General features: G+C 55.6%; 1 protein-coding gene across 6 annotated transcripts in view; it reads right to left on the reverse strand.

The window, feature by feature from the left end:
- The window catches only part of LOC116648646 (NADPH--cytochrome P450 reductase), a 60,592-nt gene that overhangs the window by 6,507 nt on the left and 33,673 nt on the right, over positions 1-20,412 (reverse strand). For 4 of the 6 annotated variants that reach the window (XM_032430756.1, XM_032430755.1, XM_032430757.1 and 1 more), the window contains exons 2-3: positions 19,878-20,068; positions 3,230-3,278 (exon numbers count right to left, since the gene is read on the reverse strand). In XM_032430756.1, the coding sequence (XP_032286647.1) occupies positions 3,230-3,278; positions 19,878-20,056 (228 nt within the window). In that variant the 5' untranslated portion in view covers positions 20,057-20,068. Of the gene's footprint in view, positions 1-3,229; positions 3,279-7,480; positions 8,104-8,630; positions 8,781-8,969; positions 9,350-19,877; positions 20,069-20,412 lie in introns of those variants that run through there. The other 2 variants (XM_032430758.1, XM_032430759.1) reach the window with 2 other exon arrangements.

The following is a 20,412-nucleotide window of genomic DNA, read 5'->3' on the forward strand; positions in this document are numbered from 1 at the left end:
TCCAGTCCTCCTAAGTCCCTCTGGGGCAACCCTCTCGCTGCCGCAGCTACTGTGATGCACGGTGACCAAGGCCACCCAGACACGCAGCTGCTCGAGATCACACTTTGGACAGATTATTAAATGACACGGGAAAAAAACACAATGTAATGTTCAGTTAAAAAAAAAAGGTGACCAAACAGGTATGTACAGTATACTCCCATTTTGTTCTAGACCCACGTCACGTGTACCTCTACGCGTTTTGTTTATACACAAACGCACAAAGGGGAAAGACTAGCAAGCAGCAGACCAATAGTCTCCACATGGAGAACTGTGACTACAAAATACTCTTTATAAAAATCCAGACGATAGGAAAGGTACCCAGCGGACGGGCTCCCACGCTCTTCACTCCACCCGCCTCTTCCTGTGGCCTCTCCCGCAGCTGTTGAGAAGCCAGACCTCTATTCCCCAGACTCCCTTGCGGCTTGGGGTGCAGAAAATTAGGCCCAGCTGACTGGATGTGGAAGGCTGGGAGGCGGAAGCCAGGCATGTCCACCTTCCGGTCCCTTTATGTAACATGAGGTCTCTCTGCGGTAGGTTTCCAGTGCCCTCAAGCCCTAGACTGCTGTCTGGTTTTTCCACGGAGCCCTAACGTGTGGGTACAAAGGAAAAAAAAAATGTATGGATTATAATTGCTTTAAATTGTTCTCATACCTTTTCTATTTCCTGAATGTCCTATAGATCATCTACAAAGGTTCTTTTAAAGAATCGTTACAAAAACTAGCAAAACAGGGAAGTCTTAGGATTTCAGGTTAAGGGGACAAAACAGAATATGAAATAGTACCTAAATGTTTACAGCGGCATCAAAACATATGAAGTACTTAGAGATAACCCTTCCGAGGAACCTGCAAGAAGCTCCCGATGAAGGATTCCAACCGAAACAAGAGGCCCGGAGTTTGCACACAAAGACTCAATGTTCAAGAGATCCGTTCTCCCCGCATCAATCCAGAAACCAACACCAGCCAGCGCAACATCCAAACAGCTCTTTTTACCCCCACAACTTCATCCTCGAGGTCGTATGGAGAAATAAATCCCTCCGCTGGAACGTGATTTGGCAATGAGAAGGAAAGCAGGGCCGGCACGTGCCACGAAATGGAGCCCGAAGCCACGAAGCTCAGTGAAAGGTGCCAGACACGAAAGGCCACACACGGAATGATTCCGTTTATAGGAAAGGTCCCCAACAGGCAACTCTCTAAGGGGCCCAGGAAGTGGATGAACGGTTGCTTCAGGCTGAGGGGGGTGCGGGTTAGGGAGTGGGGAATGGCTGCTAATGGGTACAGGGTGGCTTTTTGGGGTACCGAATGTTCTAGAATGGACGGTGGTGGTGGTTGGTGCAATTCTGGGAATACATTCAAAGTACTGAAGTGTATACTTTAAAAGGGTGATCTGTATGCAATGTAAACTGTATCTCACTAAAGCCGTTACCCCAGACAAATACATATAAAATAATGGCCAGGAAAACAGGAAAATAAGAGCTGGGGTGGGGTTGGGGGCAGGGCCTAGCAATATGGAAATTAAAGCAAGCTTTGTAAAACCTCAGTAACTGAAACAGTAGGATACTGTCCACAGACAGCCAGATCAAAGTACTGCGACAGGAAAATCTATAAAAAGGCCCAAATGCATGTGGGAATCATATATTTGATAAAACCAGTGGGGAAAAGACGGGCGCAACTGCATGGAGCTTAGCAGTGGATCCATGCCTCGCATTGTACAGCAGGATAAATTCCCAACAGACTGAATTTTAATTATGAATGAGAAAGTATTAGAAAGCACTGAAAAGAAAATGTGCAAGGATTCTTTTCTCTTTAGGCTTAATGACTCAAATTGCAAATAACTGAAAGTCCAGAAGTCACAGGTGGAATAAAGTGCCCTCACTGAATAACTTTACATGGCAACACACACACACGCACACACGCGCACGCGCACACGCACGCACACGCGTGCACATGAACCAGGTCAAAACACAAACTTTTAACTGGGAAAATATTTGTAACTTGTGTCACAAACAAGGGGTTACTCTCCATCATTTTAAGGAATTCCTCGAGAAGGATCAATCCCGACAGAAGAGTGGGCAAAAGATTTGAAGAGAAAATCTATAAAAAAAAGAAACACCATTGGCATAACACACAAGAATCTGCTGAAACCCATTCACAAGAAAAATGCAAATTGGAGATAGCTTTTTTTTAACCGAGAAAACTGGCAAACCTCCAAACTTGGATGATAAACTCTCCTGGCAAGGCTGTGGGGCGACAGGTTTGCCCACACACAGCTAACGAGGGTGCACTGGTGTGACCCCGGGGCGGGCGGGCGTGGGGGGGGGGGGGGGGATCTGGCAGCTTCTATCACAATTACAAATGCACACACCTTTGGATCCAACAATTCCACTTCTGGGATTTTACTGTATTTACAGATGTGGACACTGGTCTCCAGGGTCCCAGCAGCATCGTTTGTAAGAGCTAAAGGTTAGAAAGAGTCCGACGCCCCCTCCCCCCCACCGACAGGGCAGAGCAAAAACAAAGGATTGTATTCACGGTCATAGAATGAAATCACTAGGCAGCTACAGTAAAGGAGGGAGGGGTCTTGGAATTGCTATGGAAGGAGCTCTGACACACATCAATAAATTAAAACAAAAAACAAAAAAACCAGGTACAGAAAAGCATGGTTTATGACATGTGTGTAACTGCCACCTTTTGTGTTCTGAAAAGATGTAAAATAAGGATCTGGGGGTTTTTTGGTGGCATAGAGGAGCCCTAGAAGGATCCACAAAAGGCTAAGAACAATGGTGATGAGTGGCAGGGACAGGAGAGTTTGTTTGGGATTTTAAGCGTTTGAATGTAGTACTTTCCCATAAAACGAAATACTTCAACAAAACCAGAGAAAACCACAGCTGGGCTCTGGCCACAGCTGTGTGAGGTTTCTATCTGCTCGAGCCTGGGGCCTAGACCAGGAGGAAGGACAAGGGAGAGCCCCCCGAGTCGGAGGGAGGGGCTAGTCTTACAGTGCAGTTGGTTCAAGAAGTAAACATCCGAAAAAGAGGGTAAGCCTTCTGGGCAGGGCAGAGCAGCTTCGGGCTTTGGTTAGCCGAGAATGTTCGCGCCCGCTCTCCCCTCCTGTCCAGCGGAGCTGGCCTGCCTCCCTCATCCACTAGGGCCACGACCCCCCGGGGAAGGGCACAGACATGGAGAAAACTCACCGTCTTCTTCATCTTTTCCACAAAGCTGCTGTCTTTGACGGAGGAAGTCCTGAAAGACAAAAGTACCCGGTGGGCATGGGATGCGCGTGGCCCGGGGGCAGGACTCTGAGCTCCCCTCCGGCTCAGCCTCCCCATGTCCTCTGCAGCCAGTCCAAAGCCTCTTGAGACGCCACCGCTGCCAGAGGCAGGCCCTCCAGCCCCCAGATCCATGCGAGCAAAGAAGGGTCAAGGACGTTACTCCCGTCCCTCGCCATCCAGCCAAGGGTCCCGATGGCCCTGTCTCACCTCCAGTCCCCGCAGGCTCCCAAGGCCACAGACCAGGGCACGCAAGTCCCTTCAGAAGCTGTCCCCGGCCTCGCCTGCCACTCCCTTCCACACGCCATACTCGGACGCACCAATCTGTACACCACTTCCTCCGGGATGGCCCTCAGGATTGTGTCCCACCGTGGCCTCCAGCCCAATGCTCCCATCCACTGCCTCACCCCACAGACCCCTGCTCCGCTCCCAAGCCCCCCTTCCCGTCCCCGCACTGGGACCACTGTGACCTGTTCCCTGGGGCCGTAGCACCTTCTAGAACCCTGCACCTCATCCTCCCGAAAGCAGCACCACTGCCGGCCCACCCTCCACCTCCCTGCTGCTGGCCTCCTGCCCCCCGTTCCATTTCCGGTCCTTTCCCTTCTCTTCTTCCTTGCCCAGGCCTGCAGGGTCATCTAAAGAAGCCCAGTGAGGGGCGCCTGGGTGGTGCAGTCGGCTGAGCGTCGGACTCGGTTTGGACTCAGGTCGTGATCTCAGGGTCGTGGGATCGAGCCCTGCATCGGGCTCCACGCGCCATGTGGAATCTGCTGGACATTCTCTCTCCCCCTCCCGCTCGTGCTCTCTCACTCTCTCTAAAATAAATAAATCCTTAAAAAATAAGAAAAAATAAAAAATAAAGATGCCCAGTGAGCCTGGCCAGGTACCCTCAGGCCTAAGACAGCAAGGCGCCAAAACCAGACCTCTCTCTGAATGGCAAATCTTCGGGATGTGTGCAGTGCGGCCGGTCTGAATAAAGTGACAAGTCTGAACGCTAAAGTGTGGCCGTCTCCGTTCAAAACGGCACTACTAAGGAACTGAGAGGCGAGCCACGGCACGGCAGGTGTCTGCAACTTCTGTGTATCTGACAGAGGACTCAGGTGGAGAACATAAGAAAACCCTACCAATCAACTAGCAAAAGACTGGATAATCCAACAGAAAAACCGTCAAAAGACCTGAGCAAGCGCTTTCTTAGAGAGAGCATCTAACGCTACTGTCGAGAGTAGCGGCACTGTTAGTCACCAGGGAAACGGGAAATAAGGCCACAGCGCTCGTTAGAACGGCTCCTACCAGGAAGAGAGCCGAAGCTGCTGGAATGGACCTCGGCTCCGCTGCTCCCAAACGCTGCTTGGCAGTCTCTTCTGTCCGCCCATAACCCAGCACCTCACTCCCTGGTGCACACCAGACAGAGCACAGCGGGGCCCGTGCATCGAGATACGCGCATAGAACGTTCCAGCAGTGTTAGACATGTGGGTGCCAAACGGGAAACAACCCTAATTAACGTCCACCCGTAGGAGAACAAACAAACCGACTGTTTTAGACAACGGAATATTCTCCACCGCGGCATGAATGAACGATCCCTATGCGCCCGGGAATGAATGAGTCCCAGGGTGGGGTGCTGAGCGCGAGAAGCCAGATGGAAGAGAGAGTGTGAGTACGACTTCATTGTACAAAGTCCCCAAACAGGCGAAACCAATGCACATGGACCGGAGTTAGGACGCGGCGAGGGACAGCAGGGGCTCCCAAGGCACCGAGAACAATCTGCGCTTTGATCTGGGTGGTAATTCCCCCTTGCTCACCTGCTGAGATCATCTCTCTGTGTGTACCTGTCTGTGGATATTCTATTTTAATAAAGTTTGTGCTTCCACAATTTGCTTCTCAAACCCACTTTTTCCCCACAAACAACACCCTCGGGCCGGCAGGGGTGCCACGAGGGGGAGGGCCGAGCAGGGGCTCTGGAGCCGGGCAGCCCGGGCTGCGGCCTGCAGACTTGCAGTGAGTGAGCTTGAACCTGGGCTCCGTTGCTCCTCGTCTTGAAAACGGGACTAACAAATACCACTTTGCAGGCTTTTGCGAATGTCGCATGACGACATGGACATAAAGGGTGCAGCACTGTGTCCGGGGGGACTGGGTGCCCACCTTCCAGAGGCCCAACAGCATATTAGTTTGTGGCCAGTAAGGGGGTCAGGCAAGGGCCCGATCGCAGTCTGACTCCAAGGTCTTTGCCCTTTCCACGACATCCTGCGGCCTCCTGTGCACGGGACAGTGTAATAAAGTCACGCGCACACCCTACCACTGCATGGAAGTGCTGTCTGTGGGGGCCAGGGGGCTGGAGTCTGTGGAAAGACCAACAACCAGGAAGCTTCCTTTTAAGGAGGGCTCTGCCAAGCTGTTTAGACACATGATGTTGCAAACGTAAAGGTAGCAGAAGTTCCTGTCTACGCCCCCCTGGGTTTTTCACTACATTAGGTCCAGGGCCCCAGGGCTCAAGGGCGTTACCTGTGGGGTCCCCTGGGAGGCAGCAGGGTGCCGCTGCCCAGACCTTCCCGCCCAGCCATGGCCCCGCTGCCCAGGAACCCGGAGCAGGCCCTCCCCGACTCCGCATCACCAACCCAGAGCCCCCCCGCCCCCGGGGCACGCCCACCCCTCCGGGAAGCAGGGCAAGAGCAAGCCAGGCCCGCACCCCTCCCTTCCCTGCTCCAACATCTCAGACCGCATGTCCGGCTTCTGTCCCTGCCCCGCCTCGAACAGCCCCGTCTTCCCTGCCCTTCCCGTCTGTGTTCCGCCAGGACCAGGACGCTCTCCCGGGGCTCGGAGCTGGGACTCCCACCACTGCATGCCTGCTGAATTCTGAGCCGTGGGAGCGGATGACCTACGCTGAAACAAACTCGAACGTGAACGGACGCTTCGGCGACGCAAACCTTGCCGATGAGACACTAGAAGAGAAGAGCAGGGTCGAAACCACACGTGATTTCCCTTTGTACGTGGCCACGGCCACACGAGAGCCACTGATCTGTACGTTTTAAAAAAATGATCAGAATGGCAAAGTTCACAAGGTGTGAGTTTCCCTTCAACCGAAAACAAAAACAAACAAAATGCACTTAGTTGACACCTAAAAAGCATCCACCCAGTTGTGCCCCCCCAGTGCTGACCACGACACGGCCTCCCTCCCACGTGGCCGCTTCTGGGGGAGGATGCGTGACCCAGAGGAGCAAAACAAGAGTGTGTGTCCTTAAAATAACGGAACGCACACCATTAATTATTCCCAGAGACAGGGCTTCCAGGGAAATACCCCAGCACCTTGAGGGGGATATCGCGGGGTTAGAATACGAGGCAGGTGCTTCCTGTGATGTTCCCAATTTTGGTTTTTCAAATTACAAATGCATTTTACAGTTATAAAAGGAGGGGACAACTCCAATGTCTAAGAATCAGGGAGCGTGGATCACATCCACCAGCAGGGAAGGATGTTCGAGATACGCTGCCAAGTGGAAAAAGCAGGTTATAGAATAATGCAGGTGGCACAATCCCATTCCGATTAGAAGGGAAGGTACGGAAGGGCACACACGAGCACGCTGAAAACTGTTCCCTCCCAGGGCTGAGTGACTGTTTTTTTTGTTTCCTTCTTTGGCTGATTTCTATTCCCATGTCCCCCACCCCTCTTTTTCCTACAACGAGCACGTAACGCTTCCGCACCAAGAAAATAAAAACTGCATCCTAAATTTAGAAACGTGCGTGGAGACAGATCTGGAAGGCTCCGTCCAACGAGGACAACTAGAAAAGCAAAGCCCCGAGCAGGGACCGTATCACAGACGCTACTCCGAGGAGCACAGAGGTCTGTGGTGCGGAGCGCGTCTCGCACCTTCCAGACGCCCTGGGCCACGCCGACCTCCCGCTCACGGCTGCCCCGGAGCCTCTCCTCACGATGCCCTTCCTCTCTGTCCCAGAGCTCCTACGTATCCCTTAAGACACAACGTACAAGTTCCTCTTCAGAACCTCTCCCTGCTGCTCGTGTGGCACAGGCCTCCGTCCGGGCCCTCAACTCCATGCTCCCGACTCACTGCTGGATCTGAGGCTCGGGGGGAGCTGCTTGGGCCTCTGCGCTCAGCCCCACGCCCGGCACTGAGCGTGGCCTCTGGGCCGGTCGGGCCGGAGAAGGCTGTTGGAGGGCTCCTGACCCACCTGACGTCAGGGTCTGACAGCAGCAGAAAAGCCAACTCCTGCCTCTTCTCAAGGACTAAGTTTTCGTAGAAGCTGCATCTGAGGAAGGGGGATTTGAGACTTGCTCACGGAAGGCAGGAGGGGTGCCCCAACCACCCTGCGAGTGCCGGCACCAGCCTCCGCGGACAATCATGGAGGATGGGAGGCCCACCCCCCGAAGTGGGGGAGGCTCGAGTTTGAATCCTGGATCTGCCACCAAATGGGCCTGTGACGGACGAGTGGTGGCCTCGCAAGGCCTCAGATTCCTCTTACTGAAAACACTGTGTCTTGGCTTCTGCGCCCTCCCCTCCCTGTTCCTTGTAGAGCATCCGGAGCCTGGTTAACTCTCAGGGATAAAGAGGGTGTTCCCTGGAAGAAAGCCGTTTGGGTCACTCTGGGACTTGAAAGATGCCCGGTGGCACTGGGTGTTACGTACTAAGACCAAAAGGGTGGACCACACAGTCCACCCACAGGGCGTCTGAAGACACCAGCAAAGACCTCGCGGAAGAACTGGGCTTTCTTCTGAGACAGAAAACGGTTCCCAAGGGAAAGCCACAGAAACCGGGCAGCCGACGGGCTCTTGGATGAGGCCCATGCAGCCGGGGGTGGGGAGGGCGGGCGGGCGGGCGGAGCTCAGCTCTGGCCGCCCAGGGGTGCGTGGCTCTGACACATGCATGGGGCGGGAATTCCAGGCTGGCAGCTCGGGAAGTGGGGGGCAGGGAGGTGGGGGGCTCGCCAGGCAGGCCTGGCTGGGAACGTTCGAGGGCGGGCAAGATGGGCTAGCCCTCCTGCTCGGAGGGGAAGTTCTCTCTAGAAGCGTGAGCACCTCTGGAGGCCAGCAAGGGCCCCTTCAGTAGCTTCAGCCCTGGGAAAGCAGGAACACTCCCACCCTCTCCCCTGGGCTCCGGGGATGGCTTCCAGAGATCCAGGGAGGACTGTGCTGCATGGGGAGAAAGGGAGAGCCGAGGAGACTCAGGAGGACCCGGTGCCTCTAGTCACCGCCCTGACACGACCCGGTGCAGTTTGCTGATGTTCCCACCGGTTACACGCAGCCTCGAGGAGCAGGAGAACCTGCCCCCCACCACCCCCTGCCACGAAGCCCGGCTGCCAGGCTCGGGGCGGCAGAACTCACCTGCTCTGTCCGCGTGAGTCCACACCTGAGTGCCCTCAACCGGGCCGACCCCGCCGACAGCTCCACACCGGGCTGTGTGCCTGGAGCCCGCTCTTTCCCAGGTCGGGGAGCCAGCCACTGGGGCCTTCCTTCGGAGGCAGGGATTGCAGCCTGCAAACCGGGACCCAAGCAAGAGACCAGTGGTCCCATGCACCCGGTGGGCCCCCCGGGGAACCGCCTGACTGCTGGTCAACTCCACAGGGCACCCTCGTCATGCCTCCAGGGCGAGCCTGCCCAGGCGGGGGCCCCCTTCAGAGGCGCATCGGCGCGGGCTGCCACAGGGACACGTCTGGAACTGACCTTCTCAGGGTGGGCTCGTCCCGCGGAGAGGAGTACGTGCACCCCATGGCTTCTCTCCCGACCCCAGGACTTAAGGGAGAAGGCAGGTTCCGGCCGTCTCCCGGAAACGGGCAGGGAGCCAGTGGCCAGGAACTCGGGCTCTGTCCATCCCTCCGCAGTGCCGGCGGGGCGGGCCGTGAGCTCGGCGTGCCCTGGACACCCCAGCCCTGCCGGAGCCTCTGCCGGCCCCGGCCTGCACCCGTCCGCACGGGCGCAGGGAGGACTCGCCACTCCAGCCCGGGACCTCCCGCGATCCTCTGCGTTTGGGCGCCCGCCCCTCCTCCGCCTGTATGGACTGAGGGAAGGAGAAAACCTTTCCAACCCCGACTCGGGTCTCCTTGGTAACTGCTTATATCGGAGCCCTTTCTCCCTACTTCCTCCCCCTTTCCCAATTGAAAAAAAAAAGGGGGGGGAGAGTCATGAGGCTGAATACAGCTCTTCTAGACACTAGAAGGCAGGTTGCTATGGCAGGGCTGACTCTCCACAAAGGAAGCCGCATCCATCCCGCTGCCAGGGCGCCTCAGGACCCTATTAAATTAGCTCTGGTTCCCGTCTTCCCTGCCACAAAAGAGCTGTGGGCAACAGAGCCCCAGCCCCCGGGCCCGTGTCACCTGGCAGCAGCCTGTGTGCAGAGAGACCACATCGTGCCCTCCCACTGCGCGGGGGGCAGGCGCCCTGCACGGTGGGCCCCACATTCGCTGCTGAGACGTTGCCCGCCAAGGGGCAGCCCTTCCGCGGCACCCGAGTACAAAGAGCCAGCGGAGGAGGCCGCAGAGGGCCCAGGCTCGGAGCCCAGAGACCATGCGGGTCCAGTTAGGGCTTTCCACTCCTCAACTGGGAGCAGGAGTCTCTCCGGTTCGGGCCTCAGACATCATCTGCAGGCCGCCATGTGGGGAGGACGAGAGGGAGGGGGGACGAAAGCACTGAGTCACTTGGAAAGAGATGAACCCAGCCGTCCGGATGGATTCATTTCGCCTCTACTCCCAACTCTAGTGCAATTCTCTACAGGGCGGACATCTCCTGAGACTTTCCCTGCCCTTGGCGAGCCAGGCGGCAGCTGCTGGGGAACGGCTGCCTTCCAGAGCCCGGTGTGGAGGCAGGGTCTCCGCTCCCCGGGGGCAAGGTGCCCGCGACCAGAGAGGGGGCGGTGCTGAGCTGCTACGCACCGGGCAGAGCCGGGGGCAGGCTGGCTGGCACGCGCACCAGGACGGGGGCCCGGATTTCTCTACTGCAGGCAGGGCAGCTCCCCGGGCCCCGTGGCTGAAAGTGAACGGTTTGCAAGAGCTGCCTTTGGTGAAAACAACGTGATGTGCTGGAGCTTACATACGACCCAGCGGCCCTCTCGCCTGCGGGAACGAGAACGGACCAGCAGTGGTGCACCCAGTGGGGACGGGGCCTCTGGCAGGTGGGAGGCCATGGGTCAAAGTCGAAACACGGAACGGGAACTCCGACTTATTGAGTGCCTACTGTATGCCAGCTAGTATTCAAGGAGCTCTCTATTGTACTTCATTTAATCCTCTCTACCCCCATTTCACAGCCAAGGACAGGGAGGATTGGGGTGTGGTGGGGGGAGGGGGGCAGGAAGCCAACTCCAGGCCACGAAAGCCCAGAGCCGTGGCAGGTCACGACCGCCCCACGAGCAGAGCAGGCTGAGCCCAGCTCCCCGGAGTCCCCGGACACGCTCAGAGAGCACCTCATGGCCCTTCCCACCGATCTCCAGGGCTCCTCGGCCCTCAACATGTGGGGTGCTCTGACGCTCAGGGGCTATGGTTTCCCTCAGGGACACCCTCCCATATTCCCCAGCATGCGGACCAGGACTCTACACCTGCCGTGCGTGGCCCAGGCGGCCTGCCTGCCCAACAGCACGGGGCAGTGTGCTGGCTTCGCCCTTCCAGCCCTGCAGACCCCTGGGCGGTGACCCCCAGTTCCCTCGGTGACCCTCGACTCCCTTCCTGACAACGGACTCCCTTGGTGACCTCCCGTGGTGACGCCTCTCCCAGAGCTGCCCGGCCGGTCCTCGCCCTGAACTTCTGCACATGCTTCTGCTCTGTGTGCCCAGCTGCGTCTGTGCTGTGGGCCCGCTTTCCACTTAGCTCCCCAAACTCAGTTTGGGGGCACCTCAATCCTGGCACAGGGGAGGGGTGACCCTCTTCTGCATTCCCACTGCCTCTGGAAACACTCATCGCTCCCCAATGCACGGAGCCCCCAAGGACACTGCCTGGCACGGAGATGGAGTGAGCAGCAGCGAGCCCTGGGTGAGGCCCAGCAAGGTCCAGGGGTCCACGGACGCCCAGCTCGGCAGACAGGCCACCTTCAGAGCTGCAGGCACTAGATCAAACGGCAAAACCACTCCGATCTCAGCAGAGGACAGGGAGGAAGGAGAGGCAGTGAAGTCCCTCACGGTCAGGCGGCGGTGGACAACCCAGCCCTGCGCTCGAGGGGGTGGCGTGAATACCCCGAGCCCCTTCTCCCACCACTTCCCCTGACGGTGGGAGGCTTCGGGCACTGCTCACCCTCCATGTCCACAGAGGCCTCTCCCCCGTGCCTGCCCCTTTGTCCAGCTCGTGTGAGCCTGTTTTCACGCTGGGCAGAGCCCAGCACCTCTCTATACAGAGAGTGACCCTGGACTGGACATGGAAGAACTCTGGCCCTCTTTCCATCTGCCGGCGCTCCAAAGATGCAGACGGATGGGCATGAGGCTGGCAGCCTTGACGCGTGGCTTTCCCGGCCCTTCGGTGGAGAGCAAGCCCCCAGATGAAGGTCACGCAGGAAAATGAGCTCCTCTGTGGCTTTTCAGAAGCAAGCCCCAGTGGGATGCCATCAGCAAAATCCAGACTGTGGGAAACTGTGAAACAGACGATCTGGTTTCTGGAACAAAAACGCTGCAGGGAGACACCCGGGATGGAGGGGCAGCCCATCCAGCGAGAGACTTCCTGTCACGTTGAGGAGGAGAAGCCAGGCACCAACGGCTGTAGCTGTGTCATTCCATTCGCATGACATTTGGGAAAAGGCAAAACTACAGGGACAGAAATAAGATCGTGGTCACTCGGGGGGGTGGGTGGGTGGGTGGGTGTTCACTGCACAGGGACACGGGGAATGTTGTACGTCTTGACTATAACACTGGTTATACAACCACATATCTCTGGCAGAACTCATCAAACGGCACTTTTTTTTTTTTTTTTTTTTAAGTAGGCTCCATACCCCGCGTGGAGCCCAACATGGGGTTTGAACTCACGACCCTGAGATCAAGCCGGGAGCTGAGATCAAGAGTCGGATGCTTAACTGACTGAGCCACCCAGGCGCCCCGAACTGCATACTTTAAAAAGGCGGGTTTTGCTGCATTGAAATTATACCCGACATATCTGACCCCCCAAGAGAGAGTCTTACAAGATTTATTTATCAACTGCCGTCTTGCTTACATCCTGAATTTTTAAAAAAAAGTGTTAAAAAAAAATCTATCAGTTAATCAGGAACTGTGAACAAATGCTACTCAGTGTCTGAGGATCTGGAAGCTTGCGGCTGGACAGCCCTGAGCTGCGTTCAGAAAGGAGGCCCTTGAATTTTAGAAGGCTGGACTATTTTCACATTTCATACAATTCCATGTGAAAGATCTCCAAATTTGCTACGAAATCATGATTCCTTTATTCAGACTTCACATGGATGGCATGACTACTTCTGAAATATGATGGCTCTCAGATAAGCCAGGAGCAGCGGGGCGGAGAGGAAACATGACTCCGTACAGGTGGAGGGCTGTTTACGCTGGGTGATTGGGGCTGGTGCTTGAGTTCACTCTTTGTGCTCTGTGTTTCGGGGTTTGTTTGAAATGTTCCACAGTAAAAAGCTCTGTTTCTCTTTAAAGCACTCTCAGGCGCCAGACGTGAAGCCGAGGTGTGTGTGGGGGCACCACGGCGCTCCTCACCTCCAACAGAGCCGAAGAAGAGCCCAGTAGCCCGGGCTGCGGCGGGGTGCGGGCCCCCCTACAAGGGTGGCCCTGTTCAGCTGCACACTGCTGCCAGGCCTCAGCGGGGGCCCAGAGCCTCTGATTTCTCTTTTTTTTCTTCAAGAGAAGCTATAAGTCTGGGTTTTATGTACCAGCCTTTGCAATGTTCTAATTTATTTTTTGGGGGGTGGGGAGGGGCAGAGGGAGAGGGAGAGAGAGAATCCTAAGCAGGCTCCATGACCAGTGCAGAGCCTGATGCAGGGCTCGATCTCATGATCCTGAGATCATGACCCGAGCAGGAATCAAGAGTCGGATGCTTAACTGACTGAGCCAGTCAGGCGCCCCTAAATGTTCTAATTTAAAACAATGTTCTAATTTAAAGATCTAAAACCCCCGTGTAAGCCAAGGCCAGCCTGTGGGCCAGTCCGCTCCAGAGACAGCCGCGGGAATAGGCTTAGTGCTGACTAATAACAGCCGTTCTCCGAATGTCCCACGCGAGGGTCCCACACAGGGGTGGTGCCCGAGGGGAGGCAGAAATACAAATGCCCATCCAACAAGACAGGTGCTCCACGCAGAGTGTTGTGCTCCATGCGTGAGCAAAGTGGGGGCAGCGGGGCCCCTGGAGCTTCAGACTCCTGTGGGAACCATCATACCCTGGTGGTCTTTGACCAGGAGCCACCCTGGAACGTTCTGTCCAGGGGCACAAGCTGGGTGGAGGCTGAGGACTAAGTGGGAGTGGATAGGAAACAGCCACTTTTGGAGTTACTACCAGCATCATTAAGAGAATGCGCTGCTCTCTTCAACAAGCCTTTAACTGCTATTACAAACAGTTCAAAAGGCCTCCCCAGGGCATACAACCGTGTTTGTGGACCAGAAGACTCCATATTGTAAGGTGCCAATTAATTTACAGATGTGATCCAATCCCAACTAAAACCCCAGCAGGGCTGGTTTTATTCCCTCTTTGGTTTTGGTGGACATTGACAAGCTGGTTCTAAAAGTTACACGGAAATGTCAAGGGCCCAAAGAAGCCAAGCGAATCCTAAAAAAACAAAGCTGGAGGACGTGGCCTACCAGATATAAAGTCAAGAGTGACTACGAAAGCACAGAAAATAGAATAGTGCGGTATTGACGAAGGGACAAAAAAGCAGATCAAAGGGACAGAACAGTCTAGAAACTAACCCGCATTTCACAGGTCAATCACGGTTATCTGATTTATATCAACAGTGATGCTGAAGGGCAGTGGGAAGACAAGGGCCTTTTTCAATACCTGGTGCTGGGTCCAGTGGATGGATGGCCACGGGGGACAAAATGAACCTTGAAGCGCCACACACAACCGGCCAATGCCAAGTCAATGTCAGCTGGACGGAGGTCTAAGTTTAAAGCTACACCAAAGGGATGCCTGGGTGGCTCAGTCGGTTAAGCATCTGCCTGTGGCTCGGGTCATGATCCCGGGAGCCTGGGATCGAGTCCCACATCTGGCTCCCTGCTCAGGGAGGAGTCTGCTTCTCCCTCTGCCCTTCCCCTGCTTGTGCTTTCTCTCAAATAGATAAAATCTTTAAAACAAATTAAAAAATAAAAGAAATAAAAAAGATTTATTTTACAGAGAAAGAGAGCATGAGCAGGGGGAGGGGCAGAGGGAGAGGGAGAAGTAGACCCCCCACTGAGCGTGCAGCCCGACTCAGGGCTTGATCTCACAACCCGGAGATCATGACCTGAGCCGAAAAGAAGAGTCGGATGCTTAACCTGACTGAGCCACCCAGATGCCCCTCAAGGAAGCTTTTAGAAGAAAACATAAAAAGAACATCTTTATGGGGCGCCTGGGTGGCTCAGTCGTTAAGTGTCTGCCTTCGGCTCAGGTCATGGTCCCAGGGTCCTGGGATCGAGCCCCACATCGGGCTCCCTGCTCCGTGGGAAGCCTGCTTCTCCCTTTCCCACTCCCCCTGTTTGTGTGCCCTCTCTCGCTGTGTCTCTCTCTGTCAAATAAATAAATAAAATCTTTAAAAAAAAAAAAAAAAGAACATCTTTATGACCTTGAGATAAGTTAAGAATTCTTAACCTGGACAAAAAATATCAACCGTAAAGGTCTAAGGTCAACCGAAAGGTTGAGGAATTGGTCTAAGTGTAAGTCAAGCACTTCTGACCATCAGAAGACATGAGTAAGAGGGTAAGGAGGCAAGTTATGGAAGGGAGACGATATTTACAGTATGTTTATCTAACAAAGGCCTCATATCTAGAATATAAAGAACCCTGACAGATCAACGGGGCCCATAACCCAGGGGGAGTGATGGGCAAATTCTTGAAGAGACCTTCACCAAAGGTTTCTAAATGGCCAGTAAAACATATGACAAGGTCATGGGTCTTCAGAGAACTGCAAATCAAGACAGGATGCCGCCACACGCCTGTTCAAATGGCTACAATAAAAAGGTTGATAAAAGCAAGTGTGAGGATGGGACATGCCAGCGGCGGGCTGGACACCGGGACAAACATGTTGGGAAACCGTGCAGGAGGATCCACCAGAGCTGAATCTAAACCTTCCCCACACCTCGCCAGCTCTGAGTCACGGCACACACGGAACAGAAACATGTCCGTACAGGAACCAAACACGCCCACTAGAACGTTCACGCAGAGCACTGTTTCTAACTGTTCTCCCGACTGGAACCTGTCGGAATGTCTGTCATTATCAGAATGAAGAAATTACGGTTATTCACATAATGCAAAACTAAATGAGACCAAAGAATGTCACATATAACCTCAGAGCGCGTGCTCTGTGACACAGACACCGTGGGGGCCATTTTGGTGACAGGTCCATCAAGCCATGCGTACTTTGATGTCTGTGCATTACATACACTTCAGCAGAAAGGTGACGAACAAAAACAAAGCAGTCCTTCCAGAACTGACCTGCCCTCTGACCCTCCCTGGTCTCCTGCTCATCTCCCCTGCTGGCCACGGGGACCAGACAGACAAAGGAGTGGCGGGTGGCCTAACCCTGCTAACCACAGCTCACTCTCAGCCCTAACACAAAAAACAAAAGAATTAAAAAAAAAAAAAAGCCATGGTCTTCCTTCTAGCAGCCTGGCCTCTCTCTTCTCTAGTCACCCTATCCCCCGATGCTTGCAAAGGGTCCAAATCTCTTAACTTTGGGTTTTGCTCGGCTCCCTTGCCGCACCTAGCTACTCCCAGAGGCATCCCCAGTCTCCCCAGTTCCCAAGCCTGCCTTGCGCAGACTCCCGCTGGCCCTCCCGGCTCTTCCCGCCCAGGCCCCCGTGTCCCATCGACTGTGCCTTCCCTGGGCTAGCCCCAGGACTCCCTTCTCTGGCCTCACCATCTCTCTCGGGTCCACTTCCTGGAGGGCCCCCTCCACCCTCCTCCCGACGGCCCTCCATCCATCCCTGTCCATCCCCCATCCAGCCCACGTGCGGCCCTGCTGATCAGGCTCTGACTGCCTTGTCCGCACCCTCCGGGCTCCCCCAAAATACTTTCCACACCAGGAAGGCATGTGGGCCAGCCGGTCCTTCCGTCCTGCCTCACCATGCTAGCCATGCAGCCCGGGGCCATGCACAGTCCCCACGCTAAGCCTTGTGACTCCGCACTGAGCTGGTGGCCGCGGAGGCTCTGTGCTGCGGCAGAGACCACCTGCACTGGCTGGGGACCGAAGTGGCAGGGACAGAGGTGCAGGGTTTGCGGCAGGAGGGCCAGGCTTGTGGCCCCGGGGCGCCAGCTGAGTGACCTCTCGGAGTCTGCTTTCTCAGGTGTGGAATAGGGCACTGGCAGCATCTTAGGAGGCCGAGGGCATCGCGGCGAAGGGGAAGCGTGGCTTGTGGAGTCCGCAGGTCTGGCTGGACGACGGGCTCTGCTCCCTGTAAGTTAGGTGACCTGGGTCCTCGGTCACTGGCGTCTCAGTATGCTCATCCGCAAAGTGGGGTGATAAAGCCTTCCTTGAAGGGCTCTGGTGAGACCGGACAGGATACTAATAGCAAGGATAAAGATACTACACGTCATTCGGGGGCGGGGCCACGGCCATGTGCACCTGGACCTGGGCAGAGCGCTCACCGATGATTACGATTAGAGTGTTTCAGTTCTACAGAGCAGGACATAAGGATGGTTATGACCTCCATTAAGAGCCAAGGGCGTGGACTTGGAAAGATTAAGTCACAGGGAACGTCGCATGACTACTCACGGCAGAGGCAGGACTCGAACCTTCGTCACCCAACTCTGGGGTCTAGACCCACGGCACTGGGAAGGGGTCCCCCGTGGAGGGCCCATGCACTCGGGGCACAGGTGTGCGGGGGACACCTCCGCTTTCCAGACGAGCAAACTCGGGGCCACTGAAAACGGGGACCTGGTCACGGGTCCCTTACCTTGTGTACCACACTTTTCTCCCCGCAAAAGTTTCCACACTAGGAAGGCACGTGGGCCAGCCGCAGCACGAGGCTGGAGTCCGGCCGGCCAGTCGGCCCTTCCATCCTGCCTCTGGCCCTCTGCGGGCAAAGCCCTCCAGCCTTGGGGCATGACAGCACCGTCTAGAACCTGCTCAACACCAACCCCCCTCGGCACACCTTCCGGTCCCTCTATCTTAGAGTTCCCGGAGCCTGTGTCTCCCTGACAATGCACACGAGCGCATTTCCTAGAGCATTTGTACAAAGTACCCCTCGATGTCCTGACTGCGCATTTTCTTTCACGTAAACGCCACCTTTGTCTTCTTGCAGTGCCCAGCACAGGGCCCGACACAAAATACACTCTGACACATGCTACAGCCACCAGCGCCAGGAACACGCTAGGTGACATCACCGTCGCCTCACCTAATGCCCACACGAGCCCCGGGGGATGGGGTCATTGCCTCCATTCAGCAGATGGGAAAACTGAGGCAGGTTCGCGAAGGGAGGGTCTCGCCCAGGCCCCGCCCAGCGACAGACTGTGAGCTTGATGAACGCGGGGACTTCCTCTATTTTGTTCGTGGCTACCTGGGACAGAGCGGGGCCTGGGGAGGTATTTGCTGAGCTTTCGAAAACGGAAAACGACTGTCCTGTCTGTGGTACGAGGACTGTGTTCTGAGTATCGGCTGTGACATTTGAAGACCGTAAAACTTTTCTGGGAGAGGCAACGGTTACCACAGCTGGAACAGGGAATTAGGAGCCCATGGGACCCTGAGTGCCCAGCCTGGGGAATTCCGCCCCGAGGGGCCCTAGGGCCTGCACCTGGGACTGGCTCTGGGTGGGACTCAGGGCGCCCCCTGAGGGCAGGCCCGGGGCCTTGAGGCTCTCAGCACAGGACCCCCCGCCAGGCCCTCAAACCTGCTGGCAGGCCTCTGGGGTAGGAGTTTGGGTAAAACACAGGCAACAGTAAATGTGACAAAGTGACCTGGTTGCAGGAATGATTCAGAACTCAGGCTTGGGGGGACAGTGGTTTCATCACTTTGTCACACTATCCTTTTTTATACCCAAAAACCAGGTGCGCTCTTAAACTTTCTTTCAACTAATTCGCCTTTTTACTTAAACCTTCTCCGAAGGAAGCTTTATGGAAGGTTAAAAAAAAAATTAGTAAAGTAAAAAAAACAATGTTACGAGTAAAGTCAAGCTGGCCACTGTCTGTGACATCGTGACTTATAATAAATACATATTTGGCCTTTGTACCCTTTCTGGCACAGAGCTCCTGAAACCCTGGGCATTAAGAGCAACGAAGGTGTCTCACGGTCCTCAGAAGCAGCCCCCTTCGGCCACACTGGGGTTTATGTTAATAAAGTGATTCCTGGAAAGCCCCTAAGGCCAGGGCTGGTTGGAAGGTGAACCAACCATGTGACACGCTGGCCCCTGACCTCCAGGGAGGGGAGAGGGGCAGAAGGCGAATGAACCCAAGGGCAGATGATTTCATCAGTCATGCCTGCACTGATATAATGATGCCTCCATAAAAACCCAAGAGCACGGGGTTTCGAGAACTTTGGGTTTCGGCATGCTGAGCACTTCCTTGGGGGTGCTGGGAGCACAGCACCCCCGGGGAGGGCATGAAGCGACACAGCCCCCCCATGCCTTGCCCCCTGCACCTCTTCCATCTGGCTGTTCCTGACTTACATCCTTTATAATACACCCATAACCTAGTAAGTAAACAGCTCTCCTGAGCTCTGTGAGCCACTCTAGCCAATGAATCAAACCTGAGGAGGGGGTTCTGGCAACTTCTGATTTATAACTGGTGACACTGGGATTTGTGACTGGGGGGGGGGGGGGGCTTACCCGTGGGATCCGACGCTAACTCCAGGTGGGCAGTGTCACACCCGGCAGTGTCCCGAGGGTGGGAGAGAACTCTCCACACATCCGGGCATAGAACTGTTCAGTGTGGGTCTCGAGGAGAGCAGAACAACAGTTCTCCTCCTCCGCTATCACCCCTAGAGCTCTAAGCTTGAGGCTGCTAGGAACACTGGGAAGCGTGAGGTGACAAAGATGCCTTAGCGCCGAAGCGCCATCCTGCCCACGTCAGTGAGGCGACGGGACAGAAGCCATCTGCATCCCTCTGTGTGGCCCCGTGCAAACAGCACCTCTCCGCCCCATTGCTTCGCGAGACAAGATCACAGGCCTGGAGTGAAATATTAATTGGGTGCTGGCAGTAGCTCTGACGACCTTTAATGCCCCCGAGCCTCAGATGATCTACCCGTGGAACGGTGCCTTCTCCTCTGAATGGTCCCTGTGAGGTTCCATCGAGAAGCGCGAACAAGAAACGGACCCGAAAGAACCTCGTGAACGCCCATGCGCTGTGGACACACAAGGGGTTAAGGGGCATCTGAAGCCCAGGCCACCAAGAAAGCACCCAAAGTGCTGCAAGGAAGCCTGCACCTCTCTCGCCTGGCTCCCTCCTGACCCAGGCCCACGGACGGGGCCCCGCCGGGACTGACGGACGGGCTCTGGAAGGTTGAGAGAGGGATCCTGAGTAGGGTCACTTACGTTGGTTGAATTTTGGTGAACTCTGGGACTTCGTCTTTTTTCTTTCTGAAGAAGAACCAATAGGTCAGGAGGCCCACAATGAGGGAAAACAGAATCATGTCCGTCATGCTGAGAAGAGACACTTCTTCGGCCATGGTCTCAGATACGGTGGCGCTGGCATCCATGTGGGAGTCCCCCATGTTGACAGGAAACTGCAGGGAGAAAGGACAGGGATGAGCAGGGTCTGCCTGAGGCCTGCGGGGGAGCACCTGAGCCCCAGAAGCTTCAGCCAGGGTCTCTAGGCCCCAAGGCGGGGGCAGCACCAAGCAAAGCACCGGGGGCAGGAGCTGGTGGCCCCACACATGGCCACTGGTCCCTCTGAGACACAGCTACAGCCTCGGACCGAAACTAAAGTAGCGAACGGCGCCGCGGTGTCCACAGGAGTCCTACCACTGGAGCTGGGACTGGGCCCTCTGCAAACACAGAGAACGGAAGCCACAGGTTCCCGGTACCACCGAGCACCCTCCAGCCCCACAAGGGCTTGGAAGGCTTGGTT

This window comes from Phoca vitulina, unplaced genomic scaffold (assembly GCF_004348235.1).
Source record: "Phoca vitulina isolate PV1807 unplaced genomic scaffold, GSC_HSeal_1.0 scaffold45, whole genome shotgun sequence".
Taxonomy (NCBI): domain Eukaryota; kingdom Metazoa; phylum Chordata; class Mammalia; order Carnivora; family Phocidae; genus Phoca; species Phoca vitulina.